Consider the following 19,323-nt stretch of genomic DNA (forward strand, 5'->3'; position numbering starts at 1 on the left):
AGTAGCAGCCCCACTCACTGCCAGCCCATACAGAGAAATCTGTCAGGCTGGCCACTTGGCTGGCTTTAGTTGTCCACTCAAGATTGGGAAGCGGGTTGTCCAACACTATCCTTGCCACTGGTAAAATTGGCATGAGGTAGGGTGGGCATGCAGTTACTGGGTGAACAGATCAACCATTGGATTTATCAATATTCAAACTCGGATTTTCAATTCAGTTTATTACATTGAAGTTTTGATCTATTGGATTATGCATCACCCTCTGCATGGAAAAGTTACCCCTTAGGTCCCTTTTAAATCTTTCCCCTCTCACCTAAACCAATGCCAGAGGAAGTCGTGGAGGATGGTACAGTTACAATATTTAAAACGCATCTGGATGGAACAGGAAGAGGTTAGAGGGATATGGGCCAAGTGCTGGCAAATGGGACTGGATTAATTTAGGATACCTAGTCAGCATGGATGAGCTGGACCAAAGGGTCTGTTTCCGTGCTGTACATCTCTACAATTATGACCCTAATTTGTGCTCAGTTTACCAAATTCCTGGTTATTAAAAGTTCTGAAGCAGTGTGACACTGGACTCAAATAACGGAAGCTCTGTTTTTCTCTCTCTACAAATGCTGCCATGTTTCTCCTGCATTTTCTGTTTCTATTTCAGCTTTTCAGCATCTGCAATAATTTGCTTCTGACATTTGTTGTTTATTTTGCTTAGGGATGGTTAAAATATTGTTATGAAGTTGAAGGTGTGTACTGTACCTTTAAGAGAGAGTGAATGCTGTTCTGAACTGAGAGCTTACAAACACCTATGTGTATATGACTAGTTGGCAGTCCCAAAGTGTACTGAAAAATTGAAGTTAAAAATCACACAACACCAGGTTATAGTCCAACAGGTTTAATTGGAAGCACACTAGCTTTCGGAGCAACGCTCCTTCATCAGGTGATAGTGGAGGGCTCGATCATAACACTGGAGGTTTTACGATCGAGCCCTCCACAATCACCTGATGAAGGAGCGTTGCTCCGAAAACTATTGTGCTTTCAATTAAACCTGTTGGACTATAACCTGGTGTTGTGTGATTTTTACCTTTGTACACCCCAGTCCAACACCGGCATCTCCAAATCATGAAAAATTGAAAGTATGTAACATTTGGCTATGAAATGGATACCTAATTTGGTTGGTGTTTTGACACAACTCAAATGTAACTAATCAGTTTAAATTATGTATCTAGAGTGTGGTGCTGGAAAAGCACAGTAGGTCAGGCAGCATCCGAGGAGCTAGAGAATCGACATTTTGGGCATGAGCCCTTCATTAGGAAATGTCGATTCTTGTGCTCCTCGGATGCTGCCTGACCTGCTGTGCTTTTCCAGCACCACGCTCTAACCTTTGATCTCCAGCATCTGCAGTCCTCACTTTCTCCTAGTTTAAATTATGCCCCAAGATACTTAAACTCAATCAGGTTTGAATTTATTGTCTTGCCAATATTAAACCAATAAAACGATCGGATGTTGGGGATGTGGACATTTTGAAAATTACAGAGACGGCAACTGCTATCCAGACAGAAAAGCCTGGAGGTCTAACGTCTTGCTCTCAAAGAAATGAGGAAATACTCTCTATCAAAGGTACTTTTTCATGTGTGACAGAGTCACAATAAAAAGGCAGAAGACGACCCTGGGAGATTCCTCGCTGGAAGAAGAAAGATGACAGCTACTGTGTGGTTTTGAAATTCAGTTGATGTATTTTTAGTAAGTGTCTTATTGGAACAACACATTGTTATAGAGTTGGAGGCAGATAATAAGCAGTTACGAGAAAGGAGGGCTTAGAGTTGTGAATAGTTGTTTGATGTTCACTTTTTTGAGTTAAAAATTAAATTGATGTTATTTTCTTAAATAATGGAATTTGGGAGTTCTCTGTCACTCATACTTTAACAGATTACGAGGTGAGGTGAGCTTTTCTGGCTGTTTGGTTTAATTAACAGAAGGGTTCACCACCATGTCATAACAATATTTGTCCATTTTTTAAAAGTTTCAACCAAAACCAAGTTCTCTTTCTTTCCCCATCCAAACAAATGACATGTTTTTTTTTTAATCAGTCACCTGAACTGAGTAGATTCTAATTTCCTGGTTCTTTTTTAAAAAAAATGTTTTACCCTCCAAACTATCACCTAACTGTGGTGGTGCTTATATTTCCCCAGCACCCATGATGTGTGTGTGTAGAGGTGTGAGACACAGTGACAGACATAAGGTGTACAAATCTTTACTCAATTTCCATCATCAGGAAGTAAGGAAACACCCAAGTAGCCAGTGACAATCAGTGCCCTTCACATCAAAAGGCAATGCTGCGTGATCAAAAAAAGTAAAGGGAAGGCAGGAATTTAAATTAAAATGGAGTTGGAGAGGAAAGTAAAGCAATTTAATCTCTGTGGTGCCCACCTCTCCCTGAACAGCTAGAGGGAATTGGTAGACACTGCGTGCTCCTTCTCTAGAGATGCTGAGGCTTGGACGTAGCCGCGGAAGAGAGTCAGGTAATTGGCCTTAACGACCTCCTCCATGTACCGCTACTTGGACCTGTTTATGGCCAGTTTGGCCAGGCCCAGGAGCAGACCCACGAGGAGATCCCCTGACCTACTCTCCCTCTCTGCACAGGGTGCCCAAAGATCAGGAGTGTGGGACTGAAGTGCAGCCAAAAGCGGAGGAGAAGCTTCTCTAGAAAATTAAAAAGGGAGTGCAAACACTCACACCCCAGACAAACATGGTCCATGGACTCCACAGCACCGCAGATAAATGACATGTATTCATTGCCAGGATTAAATGTATTTGACCATGGAATGTGAGGAGCTTTGGCTGGATCATTACCCATTCTGAAATGCTCCCGAAATTTTCAACAACTATTCAATTTCTATATCCACATTGTGACACCAAAATTTACTTGTATCTCCTGCTTTAACTTTCATGACATAACTAAATGCTTTGCTAATCAGTACTTCTTTGCAATTTCCTTCATTGATCTTTCTGGCAGATGCTTGCTTGTTGTGAGTATATGTAACGTAAATCAAGGTGATCCAGTCACTCAAATCAAATTCGCCTTCTTGCAAAATCTTGGAGAAACATCCAAATTTTCCACTTAACTTCTGATATTTAATATTATACTGATGGAGTATTGAGGCAAACACCCCTAAAGCTATGGTGCCATTAGGGACACTACTCCCTTCTTTGAATCAAATATTACAGTAAGGATTTGGTGATCAATTAGTAAACTGAATTTTTTTATTCATTCACAGAATATGGACTTTGCTGGTTGGGCCAGACTTTAATGCCCATTAAGTTTTCTCATTGAAAAGGTGGTGATGAACTGCCTTCTTCAAGTGTTGCAGTCTGCTTGGTGTAAGCAGACCTACAATGCTGTTGCTGAGGAAATTCTAGGATTTTGACCCAGCAACACTGAAGCATCAATGAATGTATTTCCAAGTCAGGATGGTGAATGGCTTGAAGGTGGTGATGTTCCCATGTATTTATTGCCCTTGTCATTCTAGATGGTCGTTATTTGAAGATGATATCTGAGGAGCTTTGGAAAATTTCTGCATTGCATCTTGTGGATGGTATGCACTGCTGTTATCATATGTTAGTGATAGAGGAAATGAATGTTTGTGGATGTGATGCCATTCGAGCAGGCTGGTTTGTCCTGGATGGAGCAGTTGTAGTGGTGCTAAATATCGTGCAGCCATTGGAGAACATCTGCACTTACAATGGAGGAAGGTCATTAGGAGTATTTGAAGATGGTTAGGCCTAGTACACTACCCTGAGGAACTCCTGCAGAGATGTCTTGGAACTGAGCTAACCAACCTCCAACAATAACAACAACCTTCCTTTGTGCCAGCTATGACTACAACCAGTAGAAAGCTTTCCCCCTGATTCCCACTGAGTGTAGTTTTCTTAAGGCTTCTTGATACCATAGGGGAAAGTGAGGACTGCAGATGCTGAAGAGTTTGAGTCAAAAAGTGTGGTGCTGGAAAAGCACAGCAGGTTAGGCAACATCCAATGCCCTCGTATCCCCGAAATATTGAGTCGCCTGCTCTTCAGATGCTGCCTAACCTGCTGGGCTTTTCCACCACCAGACCTTTTGACTCTTCGTGATTCTACATTCAGTCAAACACAGCCTGATGTCACCTCACCTCAGCCCTGGAGTTCAGCTGTTTTGTCATGTTTGAACCAAGGCTGTCATGATGTCAGGGGCTGAGAATCCTAATAGAACCCAAGTTGTCTACCACACGAGCAATGGGGAATTTAGAAATACAATATATGATAATCAGTGCCTCTTTATCATTCTGTGTGCAATTCTGTTCTCATTTCATTGAAGTAAAGAAACATATACTCCAGGCCTCTCTACACTAACTTCCATTACGTTAGATAACATCTCGCCCACCCTAACGCTGAGGCATTGTATGCTAAACCCAATAATTTTTCTTAGGATCATAGTGAATCAAAACAATATCACTACAGTCAAGGCTTTCTTTGTTTCTTCAAATGCTACCTGACATTTCAAAGGCCACTCAATCTTTTTTATCTTTGAGCATTTGAAACGTGGAATGAATGAATCAACAAAGCTGAGAATGAACAGATTAATGCAAAATGATCTCTGAAAATGTTCAAAACTCTTCTTTATTCTTTGATCTCTTTAGATCCAAAATTCCCTTAACATTTTCTGTGTTGGGAAGATACTTTCATTTTCTATTTGGCAACCCAGTTATGTTAAACTTGACATCTTGAAGAAAAACGTGAGCTTTTGAACATTGATGCCATATTTTTGCAGTCAAACTAAAATGGTTCAACCTTACTCTTAATTAACCTAAGCAGCAACACGCTTCCTTCAGACCTATTACTCTCTGCAACATGCGGGGACAGTAGACATCCAGAATAGTAAGCTTTTATTTAACTGGAAATATGGTAAGCAGTTCCTTGTTCTTGCCAGGCAATTCTGATTGTAAATAGAAATTTGAAGAATGTTTCTTACTGAACACTGTTGTTAGTATTCATATTACATTAACTTCAGTCATTCCACTGATCACCGAGGACGATGTGTGTGGTGGAGACACTTGCATTGGAAGATGCAGAAACACATACATCAACTCTATAAGATCTTTAAGCCATGATCTCATCGAATGGTGGATCAGTCTTGATGGACTGAATGGTCTTCTTTTGCTCTTAGTCTTACAATCTTGTCGTCAATGGTCTTAAAGATTATGCCTGATCAGATGTGATTGTAGTTAATGCTACCACACAGTCAATTTTCTTTTTAATTGAAGAATAGTGCCTGTTTTGTGTACATTCTACAGTCACTATTCTCTAATACCGATCATAGAACATAGAACATAGAACATAGAACAATACAGCACAGAACAGGCCCTTCGGCCCACGATGTTGTGCCGAACTTCTAACCTAGATTAAGCACCCATCCATGTACCTATCCAAATGCTGCTTAAAGGTCGCCAATGATTCTGACTCTACCACTCCCACGGGCAGCGCATTCCATGCCCCCACCACTCTCTGGGTAAAGAACCCATCCCTGACATCCCCCCTATATCTTCCACCCTTCACCGATCACTAGCAAGGCCCAAAGAAAGTGAAGAGAAAGAAGGATTGGTATTAATGAAAGACCACAAACAATCCTTCCCCAGTATCACTTAATGGATAAGGTGGCAAGTAGTACATGGTTGCAGGAGAGTGAGTCAGACCCCACCATGAGAAGAAGATCCAGAACAAAGTGAAAATTTTGAAACAAGTGAATTTATAGCTTTAAGATCCACTACAGCTTTAAGAAGACACAGACAGTTAGAAGCTGAACGACAATTACCAACAAGCTCAAGATGCTTACACATCCAGAATTTCATAAATGGTTCCTTTTAAGTGTGCCACTATACTGGACCATGACAATGTTGAACAGTCTGATTTTGCAGAATTTCAATGAAACTTTGACATGTTAAATTTTCGTCCCGCTATCTATAAATAAAATTTACTACCAGTAGTTCATTCTTGTTTCTCTTGCTTTTATCGGGTAATTACCTTTACTGTAATTCATTGTGTTTTTCTTCTTTAACCAGGATTAGTTGAGAGATCAAATCAACTTTTGCTAATAATACAGTATTTCAAACTGCAGTATGAATTTCATAGCCTCAAAACTAGTGCCCATGAAATAGTTGACCCTATAAACCCTATAAATAGTCGAAAAATTTGACTTTTACACGAGTGTATAAGGTAAATTTAAAGCAATCTAATATTATTTCATCAAAACAACAAGTCAGAAAAACACTAAACATTTGAAAGAATCAGATCTGTCAGGGATAATGTTGCAATTTCAGAGGGAGATTTGTAAAGATCATAGTCAATGTACTGTGTTTAAAAATTAAGTAGAATAACATGTTTGTGGTCTGAAACTGTCTGACAGAAATTGTTTATATGAATGGCCGTCCAGGTGACTTTAAGGTTGGTGTCAATGCTGAGGTTACTCTTCGAATGAATCTGTTGGCATGGCTGAAGATAAAGCTATAGTCTACAGATAGGAGACGTGACATATGTGGATCAATTATTCCACAAGTGCACAAGTACGCTACAAGTTACACTACAGCATAAGGAATGTGTGAGTGCTGAAAATGTTTATATATTTCACAAACAGCACTCCTGATGTTTGAGGCAGCATGCATGTTTGGACCTTACTTCTTTATAGATCAGAAGGAATCCCAATAGTTCCAAGAGAACAACTGGTCCAGTAACAGGCCATGACTGAGCTGCTGGTCAAAGAGAAACAAGTAGAAGGTGTCACTTGGCTTACTACCCTCATGACAGAGCCCAGGAAGAAGCAAGAAGCTATTGAGATTATCTATAATGGAAGAAAAGTAATGCTACTTTGTGACCAAGAAGCAACAGTAACCACACACCAAACAACGCCTTCAAAATTCGGTAAAGACAAAAAAGTGGCTAATTGCCAAGTATAATAATGATGAGTCAAAGAATGAATAATTTGAGCATTGACAGCATCCCACAGTCATGGGCTACAGTAAGACAGAGGTTTACTTATTGCAGTTTCCTTTGAGAAGATATATGGAAGAGAACACTGGAGAAACTTAGGCATTATCAGGTGTACATTCATAGAGTCATAGAGATGTACAGCGTAGAAACAGGCTCTTCTGTCCAACTCATCCATGCTGGCCAAATATCCTAAACTAATCAAGTCCCATTTGCATTTAGCCCATAACCCTCTAAACCCTCCCAATTCATATACCCATCCAAATGCCATTTAAATGTTGTAATTGTACCAGCCTCCACCACTTCCTCTGGCAGCTCATTCCATATACACTCGACCCTCTTCATGAAAAAGTTGCCCCTTAGGCCCCTTTTAAATTTTTCCCCTCTCATCTGAAATCTATGCCCTCTAGTTTTGGACTCGCCTTCCCTGGGCGAAAGATCTTGGCTATTCTGTCCATCCATGTCCCTCATGATTTTATAAACCTCTGTAAGGTCACTTTTCTCAGCCTCCACCACTCCAGGAAAAGTAATCCCAGCCTATTCAGCTCAAACCCACCAACCCTGGCAACATCCTTGTAAATCTTACCTGAACCTTTTCAAGTTCAACAATATGTTTCCTATAGCAGGGAGACCAGAATTGAACATAATGGTCTAACCAATGTCCTGTACAGCCACAACATGGCTTCCCAACTCCTATACTCAATGTACTGAACAATAAAGGCAAGCGTACCAATCACCCTCTTCACTATTCTGTCTACCTGGGATTCCACTATCTAGAAAATATGAACCTGCACTCCAAGGTCTCTTGGCAACACTCCCTAGGACCTTACCATTAAGAGTATAAGTCCTGCCCTGATTTGCCTTACTAAAATACAGCACCTCATATTTATCTAAATTAAACTCCATCTGCCACTCCTCGGCCCATTGGCCCATCTAATCAAAGTCCAGTTCTATTCTGAGACAACCTTCTGTGCTGTCCACTACACCTCCAATTTTGGTATCATCTGTAAATTTACTAAACATACTTCTATATTCACATCCAAACATTCACATGAATAACACTGCTGGTCAGAGGCATCAAGTTCGAAAAGCAACCTTCCACCACCACCTTTGAGCCAATTTTGTATCCAAATGGCTAGTTCTCCCAGTATTCTATATGACCTAAACTTGTTAATCAGTCTACCATGTGAACTCTTGTTGAGAGTCTTACTGAATAGGCAATGTACACCTCTCTGCCTTCATCAATCCTCTTTGTCACTTCTTAAAAGAACTCAATCAAGTTGGTGAGACATGATTCCCCATACAAAGCCATGTTGACTATCCCTAATCAGTCCTCGCCTTTCCAAAACATGTAAATCTCATCCCTCAGAACAGCGTGATAGCCAGGGATCTCAAAAGTGATTGAGACTCTCAGAGCTCATTGTGAAATCTGCAAGTATTTAAGAAGTTGTCTTGACTGGAAAGCACTCCTAACGTGATGGAAGACTGATCAGAAGATAAAACTCAGCAAAGTTTGTGGGAGAAGACATGCTGAGAACTGAGACAACAGCACAGCCCATTCCAGCTCATTCCGGCATCTTTAACTTCAGCAACAGAACATTCTGTGAATAAACTAATCCAGCAGAACAGTCAATGCCAGTAACAATGGAAAGTGTTGGGTGAGTAGCAATCTTTCAATAATAACTCACCAGACAAATAACCATAAAGATAAAGTTACCATAATTCCAGAGAGCTGCTCTCTTGCTCGAGAGAGAAATAACTGGTTTAAACCTGAGGGGTGAGGTTGAGAAGGCAAGACCTTCATGTTGATCTCAGCTGATTCAGGAACTAAACCCATGCTGTTAACATCACTCTACATTGCAAATCAGCTGTCTAGCCAACTGAGCTAAATGAGGATCCTACTAATTATACCATCCAAATGTGCTTTGTTACCATCATGCAACATACATTCTTTCTTGTAATCTATGAACAGTGCCTGTCCTGTAAATACACTATGATGGCAAACCCTCTATCACCAATCTATAGATAAACCCAAGATGAAGCAAAAACAAAAAAGGACTGCTATTAGCCAGTATCACGTACTAATAAAGAGGTGGCAAATACCACAATTTGCCAAGTGTGAATATCAGGGAAAAACAATCACAAATAACCTTCTAATGGGTAAGTCAGAAAATAAGTCTTCACTGGGAGACAGTGGATAACTTTCATTCTGATCACGATTTGCATATATTCTTCACAAATTCAATTCAGCTCTTCTGCTTGTTGAATTATTACAATGGCTGCGGTTCATTTACTGCTCCTCACCTTCTTAGTTGCCCTGTTCTTTCTCTTTAATATATTCAACTCTTTACATATTGCTTCTTGCACATTGTACGTTCTCCTTAATTTCGACTTTAGACTTTTATCATTTTAGATCTCTTTGTTTGATGACCACTTTGTACTCTCAAAGCCCCATCTCAATGTCAGGTATACTCTTACTGATCCATTCTCCACTGTAAATAGCTTACCCCAATTTAACCCACCTTATTAAACCGATTCTTTTTCATCGGGTAGGCTTTATTCCTTTATTTTGTTACTAATGACAAGTAATTGGATGCACCATCATATTCTACTTTAACAGTAATTTCTACTAAAAATAACTTCACAAATACTGAAACAATGATTAGAATAACTAATCATGTTCACGATTTGGAGATGCCGGTGTTGGACTGGGGTGACAAAGTTAAAACTCACACAACACCAGGTTATAGTCCAACAGGTTTATTTGGAAGCACTAGCTTTCAAAGCGCTGCTCCTTCATCACTTGATCAACCACCTGATGAAGGAATGGCGCTCCGAAAACTAGTGCTTCTAATTAAACCTGTTGGAATATAACCAAGTGTTGTGTGATTTTTAACCATGTCCGCAAGAGAGTCGTTTATGGGAATGTGACTCCTCTCCTTCAATGCTAATAGACATGGTTGCAGCTGCATCATTGAGGAAAGTAAGTTATGAATCTTTGAATTTCAATTCCACTGAGAGCACTGGAAATGATATTGTCAGTTCTTTTAATTTAAACTTCCATATGCTTTTGTTTTTCCATCAGGCCCCGTACAACTGCTGAGCTCCTTGCTCAATAACATCAATGTCGATTTCCATACCTATTACATATTTGAGGACTTCCAGATACCTGGACTAGCACTATGATCTTCATATAACCTTCGCCTATAATTACAAATGTTCTCTTTTGTCTGGGTCGAATTCTCCCATTGTCCCCAATGTGTCTTAATTTATTTCTAATTAAATTACCATGCTGACCTGCTGTGGTGGACAGAACAGAATGTGCATACTAAGAGCAATATTTCAGATTGTTCAAATATTCCAAGATCAAATTTACAGTTGCTGCAAAATTTATCGCAATCTTCATCGGTCTTTAATTTCGTACTTGAGATGTAAGAATGCCATTCATTCCCAAATGCATTGCTTTTTTTCTGTTGTGAACAGCACTGAGAAACGATTAACTCAAAGCAGCCAGCCACTGTCAAACTAAACTTATTTATACATCCCCAACAAAGAGGGTAACATAACAAAAATCCACCTCTTGGAATATAGTTTATTGATATTCTACCAAAATGATCAGCAGTTTTGATACTGAAACCTGGGGTACACTCATCAATACTCTGGTCCAGCCAGCAACTCCCGTATCCCATAAATTAATAAAATAAAACTGCCTCAATTTTTAAAAACAGCTGTTAACTACTATTCTCTGCTCTCTGTAACCAATTTTGTACTCATGCTATCACTGCCCCCATTCCATTAGCTACACATTTATTAACCATCCAATTATGAGGCACTTTATCAAATACCATCTATGATAGTTGACGTCAATGGCAGCAGCTTTATTAATCCAGTATACTATCTCAAATCAAGTCAATCACAAATTAATTGATAGAGCATTCACTCCCAACTGGAATAGAGAATGGAGTGAAAAAATGTCTCCTAATCTCCATCCTGAAAGATCTGGCTCTTAGCCTGAGACTTTTTCCTCCAAATTCTCAATTCCCCACCCAGGGGAGGTAATGCACTTTGCTTCCCCACTCCCCACATATATTTTGAATATTAATCGCATTTCAGATTTAACATTTACAATTGATCTTGCATCAGTAAACAAACAAGAAGAGAACTGTATTAATTTTATTCATCAATGTTTTAGAGTTAATAATGGCAATGTTGTAATCAGGAACTTTGAGATACTTGGTTCTTAGCCAAGAGGAACAGAACAGTGGAAGGAAACAGCAAGTTTGCAGTCTTTAAGAGAAGGAACATTGCCTTTTATGTGAGCTAACTGTTAAATGGCAACACAATATTGCACCAGATTTTCAACTTGGAATTGTCACTCCTATTCCTGGGTAACTTCTGGGTTCTGACCCTCTGCCCATCTGATTCAATTTTAAAATGTAACTGCCTGATTTGGGCAGGAGGTGACCTCACTATCTAATGAGTTGCATCAACTAGCTCCAGGGGGCAGGAATTGCCGACAAGGCACAAGTAGCAAAAACACACAGGCAGCCATAATGCATCCTGGTGCTATCTTGCGAAAGAGAGCAGTAGCATAACCATGCAAGGCAGTGGTGATACTGCTGAAAGAGATGCAATGTGATTGATCCGGAGTAAGGTTCCTGAGGTCCTGACATATTTCACCTTACAAAAAAAAATGCTGTCATTTCTGCTCACTTAGTGTGCAGCAATTATGCACTGACACGCACTGTTCAGGTTTGTTGAATTCATGATTGAAATTTCCCCTCTCATCCTGGTTATCCATTAACCAGCTCCCATAACAGTTTAACAGATGGTTAAATGGAGGCAAACAGCTTCCCCATTACCCCCTCTCACTCTCTGTTTGAAAATCAGAGTGTGTACTGAAGTCCAGATATGCCAACTCTGATTTTCAAATCACACACATTCCTGATCTTGCTAACATTTGAAAATCCAGCAAAATGGATCTGAATTTTCTGGTTTACTAATTTAACCAAAACAGAAACCAGCAGCACAAAGTGTGTGCCTTTATATTTATTGCTTTCCACAATATGGTTAACTTCACAAGTTGTAGATCAAACCATTCAAAAGGAAAGGATTTGCACGTAATTCAGTGCAATGTCAGTCAAACCAAAAGTCAGCCATTTTGAACTGCAATGTAAACTTAAACCTCATTGAAATCCAATTATTCGTTCAGTTTGTTCAACTCTGAAAATACATCACTCCAATAAACATTTCATTAGGGTGGTTGACCGAAGCTTCCCTTCAAAGGTTTGGTAAATAATTTTCCTTTTATCTAAGACAAGCATGTGGACTGTTGATGTGCTAGACTGCACAAGTGAATGCCCATTATTGACAAATGTCATACTGTGCAAAGACTTAATTATGAACAAAAATCGGATTCCGAACTTCCAGCTGCACAGTGAAAATGCATTTGGGGTCTTTGTGAATCTATGGTTCAACTTCAAGAGCAATCAATGCACAAATGACACATGAAAAAAAATCATCTCTCCTTACCTACAGGTGACAACTCAGGCACACTGCCAACGTATGGTCCATCTAGGAATTTTGGCTCACTATCATTAATATCCTGGACTTTGATAATAAATTCCGATTCAGGCTCCAGAGGTCTATCAGTCAGCCTGTCCCGTGCTTGAGCACGAAGTGTGTAGTAGGTTTTCTCTTCACGGTCCAATCGCTCAGTAGCATGGATATCCCCCGTAATTTCATCAATAATGAATACTGTCCCAGCACCCTCTCCTGATATGGTGTATTTTATGGAGCCATCTCCCTTGTCCGAGTCTGAATGAATCTAGAAAAGAGTAAAAAACCATTGTTAATTAATCTGGTTAGTTAGACATTTGGGAACTGTTTGTAACTGGATGAAGCCAGTTTGTGGCATAGGAAGCGTTCCATTCAGATAAACCTGAGAGACAGATTCAGAATTGCAAACTTTTGTCTTGAAAAGCTTTTTTGATGGACAAAGGTACTCAAGACAAATGAAGCAAAAGCAGGAAAATGGAATTGAGGTTCTAATCAGCTGTAGTCTCATTGAATTGCCAGTTCAAGGGGTAGTTGAGGTGAATGGAAGAGATGCAGTTAAGAGGAAGTTAGATATGTATATGAGGAACAAAAGAATAGAAGGATATACTGATTAGATGAGATAAGGAGGAGTGGGAGTTGGCTCATGTGGAATATAGATGAGTTAGCCAAACGGCATGTTTCTGTATTGTACGTCAATCTATGTGAATCCTTGTAACAGAAGTGAGGGCTATTCTTATTCCTCATGTTCTTCAGCTAGCATATGGGTATCAAGAAATACATAGGAATATATTAAAGTATAAGACTTTCAATTCCGTTGCTTGGAGATAGACAGCAGAAATCAGGATGAGTCAGATTTCCATGTGGAAATTAACATACATGATGTTACTGAGTTCTACCAGTGTGCAGCCTGTGTCTGATGATGTAGTAACCTTTGTTCATGAGGATGACTCCTCAGTATGAACTTTTAAAGTACATTAATAAATGGAGAACTTGCGTGTGCTGAACTTGACACGAGCCTACATTAGATTTCAAACTTTTCTTCTCTGAGGTTGAAATTAGCCTGGCCTTTTCTTTACAATTTCTCAATGTACTCTGTCTAAGCAAATGTCTTCGCTCGACTTGCTGCTGATTTTGTGGCTGGATAAAACGCAAGACACTAGGGTGTGGCAAACTTCCTCTTTTTATTGAATGGAGTGGAAACTTAAATGACTTTTTTTCTTCTTCTTCTACAATCGTGTCCATTTGGTTTTGCGCACAGTTATTTTGATGACTTTACAGGAGGTGCCATTACACTGATGCCCTGACAAGGCAGTTTCTTAGCAATGGGTCAGGCAGCATCCAAAGAGCAGGACAATCGACGTTTCGGGCATAAGCCCTTCTTCTGCGCTTTTCCAGCAACACATTTTTTCAGCTCTGATCTCCAGCATCTGCAGTCCTCACTTTCTCCTAGTTTCTTAGCAATGGCAGACCAGGAAACTCTCCTACTCTCAGTGCCTTTCAATGGTACAGGAAAGATGAGCGCATTGATTAGAACTACCTTGGCTGCACATGAACACTCTTTCCATGACCAACAGGTCCTAGAGTGGAGCTTGTATCAGAGGTATGGTCACTCCCCTCCCCAGGAAGTCAGCACAATGAGCACATGTGCTAATAATTTCTATAAAAACAGTGCACAGGGGCAACTTTCTACATATCTGGCTGTACTCGACACTCCTGAGGTACTTACATTTGGGAATGGGCTAACTCCAGAACAGTAAATTCTTTCAAATGAGACAGCGATTGGATTATATAAATTATACATTCTAGGCATCACAGTAGTTAGCACTGCTGCCTCAGAGCGCCAGGGATCTAGTTTCAAATTAACCCTCAGACACTGATCTGTGTGCAGTTTGCACATTCTCCCCATGTCTATCCTTTGGGTCCTCCAGTTTCTTCCCACAGTCCAGGTTAGGTGGATTGGTCATGCTAAATTGTCCATAGTATCGTGGGATATGCAGACTTGGTGGATTAGGAATGGGAAATTGTAGGATTACAGGGATCGGGCATGGTGGGGGGGGTGAGTCTGGGTGGGATGCTTTTCAGAGTGACGGTGTAAGCTGGATGGGCCAAATGGGTTGCTTCCACACTGTAAGGAATCTATGATACAGCACCACAGCACCTCATTCAGCCCAAATAATCCATTTTTTTGTTTCTTTGTTTCCTGCTTAACATTTTTGCTTAACACTCAAATTCACTGATGAATTGAGATAGTCCAGCTTTTAAACTTACTCACTTGGTGGTGCATTAAATGAGGGTGGAGGGTTGCTCTTGCCAGTCTGATTGCAAAGCTACCCAGCTCAAGAAGGTCAGGTCCTCTTTAAAGATAGGGCGGATTCAGTTCCTGGCTTAGGTCATTAAAACACTTTGCTATCGATGAGGAACAGGAGCGAGTGGACTCAATATCAGTCTCCAACGTGAGGGTGGCACAATGGTGACCTTATCTCTGTCTTTACTGAGAGAAGTCAGTTTTAAGTGGTCAACTGAGCATTACAAACTTTGATTGATTCAGCATCATTAATGCAAAAATGTTCATTAGTTTCAGAAGTTGTGATAAAAGAAATAGACACTGGATTAAATGAACAAATAGCAGAAGGTATTCTCCTTCTGCAAGGAAGAAACTGAACCAAGTTATCTGCCCTGATATTATAGCAGTTCTGTTGATCCGGTTCAAGCCACTATGAGCTGAGGACATTCCAATATCTGGGATTGTCACTCTTTCCTATCATGTCCAGAATGCAGCTCTGGAAGTCAATGAGACCCTGCAGAGACTCTCATATTGCCAGTTCATTATCCATATGGGGAATAATTATGAGTTTATGATGAGAAGAGACTGAATTACAACATTTGAATTTTCTCCCCTCCACACAAACACAATTAAAGACTTCTCAACCATGTCTGCACAAAGGATTACGTTTTTAAAAAAAACTAAAGTCAACTTCTAGACACGTTCTGTTAGCAAAACAAAATAGCCATGAGTTGAATTCAGATAGAACCAAATTCCAGTTGTGTCAAAGGTGTCAGCTATTCCAACTGGCAGGGGCTGGTGGGAAGCCATCCATTTTACAGGTCAGCAACTGGAAAAAGTAAAATTCGACCCTATTACTTGTTACCTCTTGCGAGAAGCCTAGTTTCAAGTGGTCAACTTTGATTGATATAGCATCATTAATGCAAAAATGTTCATTCATTTCAGAAGGTATGAACAAAAAATGGACACTGGGTTAAATGAACGAATGCCAAGAGGGCATCCAAAAAATGGATCTTAAACTATACACTTAAGAATGATTAGGAGGCAAAATGTAGAAGGATACAGAAATTTCAGATTTCTATAACAGATATGACTGCCAATGGTGAGAGAAAATGAGGCACAAGTTACCAGAGTGAGGAGAATGGACAAAGGTGATACAGTTAAGGTTTGTCGAGGCCATGAGAGTTTATTTGAGATGCTGAAAATGTTAAATTTGCAATGCTGGGGTGATGGGAGCATCTGTAGAATTGCAAAGACCATTGGTGGCAGACAAGCAAATGGAAGCGGAGGTTCAAACAATAATTAAATGCTTTTAGTAACTTCTGACTCTATTCTTCTGGTTCATTCATAAATAAGAGACAAGCATAGAAGTGTGGACTGAAAAGCTATTCAAACCATCTGAGACCATCTGGCCCATTGTATAATCATAATGTCAAAGTATTCACAAAGATCAAGCACCAGAGTATACCAGCAACAAGTAGTTAGGTTCTGGAGTGAACTGCCTGACAGTATGATGGATTCAATCATGGATTTAGAGGTGAATTCTAAAATTACCTGAGGAAATACATTTGCAGGGCTCAGGAGAAATGGCAGGGAAGTGAATTAGGTGAGTTGGGCTTGAAGTCAGCCAGCACAGGCAGGACAGGTCGAATGGCCTCTTTTGTACTGTAACCATTCTGTGGTTCTGATTTTGTGACCCATTCCATTCCCAGATTTCTCGGAAGAGGTTTACTTTCAACCAAGTAAACTTTTGCCATGTGCTGAATAATTGACAACAAACTGTTATGGAAACTATTCAATCATTTTGGCCTAAATCTATCTCTAGAACCTAGACTCAAGGATAACATAGTTTGTTTGACAGTCATCTAGGGTTTCAAATGTGCTCCATGAATTTGCACACGGACTGCTGAGATCCATTCCACATAAACAGGACAAAACACGCACACACACACACACATTTGAAGTTTAACTTTTTGATCAGAATCCTCTTGACTTACAAACATAATTAAAGGTCAAGGAAAATAAAGTTCAATTATCTGTTTTATGTGTGTCATCTGTTATTATTCTTCCAAACACTAGTGACGTTTGCTTCTAAGGATACAAAGAAAAATGACCATTATATATTGTTTCTTTTAGAATGTATAGAATATTCAAATGAACATCTGCAAATTGCAGGAACTCAGCATCAGAAACTCAATGTTATTATGAAGGTAAGGTGTCCTGTACCTTTAAGAGAGTTGAAAGTTAGTAAGGACTTAGAGAGGCACAGAGTCTGGAACAAGGTAACAATGTAGCACTTGGTCAGAACAGCTAGCACTGGCTGGGTTGCTATGAGACAAAAGCAAATTCAAATTCAAATTCAGCCAATCCGTTTAAATTAAGCCCCAAGATACCAAACTCCAATTACGTTTGAATTTGGTATTCTGACGATATTAAAACCAATGAAACAATCCAATGTTTTGAGATATTAAATTTGAAACAATTGAACAGTTGAGAGAGAACTGCCAAAAGACCAACAGATGTAGGTTGCTAGTCAGAACTCTTTGAGCAGTACCTGTCCAGAGAAGGAGTTTGCACAGAAAAGAAAAATCAACATCGACCTGGAGAGCAAATCTATAGAGGAAGACACAAAGAGAACATTCCACATTTGGTTGGTTTTGAAATTTGAATTTTTCATTAAATCTTAATTGGGACAGTGTTGTACAGGGGAATTTAATAAATAGGTTTAGATAAATGTGTTGTAAATAGTTGCTCGTTAATATTCTCTGTTCGACTTAAAAAGAATAAAGTTGTTAATTTTTACTTGAAATAGTGACTTAAAGGATAATTCTTCGCTTCTCGAATTTTCACAGATTACCACACGGGGTAAAATCTTTTCTTGTTTCTGGTTTAAATTAGCAGGGGTTTACCTTGTGTCGTAACAGTTTGGGGGTTCATCACCAGGATTTGAACAGTTTGGGTCTCGGATTCATGAGTTGAATTTGGTATTCTGACGATATTAATGAGTTGAACAGGTTGAGACAGATTTGAATAGATTTGGGGGATGAGAAAGCCCAGCAGATTTAAACACTTGCAGGTAAGTGTCCTGGATCTTTGAATAAAACGCAAATGAGGCAATTTGTTTAATTTCGGTGGCTTGTGGCTGGTTAACTGAAAAGTGAGAGTAATGGCTCTTAAAATTGCTAAAGTGATTCTGGGGTTTGAAGATGATCCTCAAATTTGCCAAGAATGTTCAGAAGGAAAGAAAAAAGATCATACTCTTAGAATTAGCAAAGAAATTAGATTTAGGTTTAACCAAGGACCAAAGTAAAGATGAAATTTTAATGGAATTAGTCAAACACTTCGGTGTATCAGAGAAACAGACAAGTGCAGTCGAGGTAGAAAAACTTAAATTACAATTGAGAAAAATGGAGTTAGAAGATAAAGGGAGAGAAAGAAGGGGGGGAAAGAGAGAGAGGAAGGTCTTAGCTGAGCAAAGAGAGAGAGAAGAAAGAGAGAGAGAAAGAGAGGGAGAGGGAAAAGAAAGACAGAGAAGGTTCTTAGCTGAGCAAAAAGAGAAAGAATTTGAACTTGAGAAGTTGTGACTTAATCAGCAAAGTCAAGTTAACCGGATGGAGATTAAAAGAGAAGGTATGTCAAAACTCTGCCACATTTTGAAGAGAAAGATTTTGAAGTCTTCTTTATTTCATTTGAAAAATTGGCTAGGCAGATGGAGTGGTCTGAGGATTTATGGGTAATGCTAGTTCAAATTAAACTGGTAGACAGAGCTAGTGAGGTATTTGCTGCGCTGTCAGATGAGGGGTCAAGACATTATGAAGAGGTTAAACAGGCTATTTTAAGTGCTTACGAATTGGTACCAGAAGCATATAGACAGTGGTTCAAAAACAGAAAGAAGGAACCAGGTCAGACTTAATTCGAGTTTGAAAGAATTAAACATAGTCATTTTGATAGATGGATGCATGCTTTAAAAATAGATAGGATCTTTGAGGCTCTGAGAGAGATTATTCTGCTGGAGGACTTTAAAAATTCCAGAGACGGTAAGAATTCACGTGGAGGAACAGGAAGGTCAGGAAGTGAGAAGGGCAGCAGAATTAACAGATGAATACAGTTGGTGCAGAAAACAAGCTTCCGGCCAGAATTTCGTCCTGTGAGGGATAGAAGTTGGTAAAAGGGGAGATCCTACAGTATGAAACCAAGAGTAGAGAGCACTGCTAAGAACTTACCACAGATTTAAAAAGAAGCCTGAGAGGATGGAAAGGAAATGATAGGCCTCAGGCATTTTCACTGTAATGGCAGAAAATTACAGAGCCAGTGGTTTCAGAAGGGCACCGGGAATAGGTGTTTTATCGCTGCCAAAAAGTAGGACACGTAAAGTCACAGTGCTGGTCATTCAAGAAAGGCACTGTAGGAAAAGATGTGGTAAAAGAAGCTAAGCCAGTGGCATTATTGAAGGTAGTAAAGGAGACCCCAAG

At 39.6% G+C, this 19,323-nt stretch overlaps 1 protein-coding gene across 1 annotated transcript in view; it reads right to left on the reverse strand.

Moving 5' to 3' along the window:
• Window positions 1–19,323, reverse strand: part of LOC140463157 (cadherin-22-like) — an 852,306-nt gene that overhangs the window by 654,079 nt on the left and 178,904 nt on the right. The window contains exon 3 of the mRNA XM_072556924.1: window positions 12,541–12,835. Within this exon, the coding sequence (XP_072413025.1) occupies window positions 12,541–12,835 (295 nt within the window). The remainder of the gene's footprint in view (window positions 1–12,540; window positions 12,836–19,323) is intronic.

This window comes from Chiloscyllium punctatum, chromosome 37, assembly GCF_047496795.1.
Source record: "Chiloscyllium punctatum isolate Juve2018m chromosome 37, sChiPun1.3, whole genome shotgun sequence".
Taxonomy (NCBI): domain Eukaryota; kingdom Metazoa; phylum Chordata; class Chondrichthyes; order Orectolobiformes; family Hemiscylliidae; genus Chiloscyllium; species Chiloscyllium punctatum.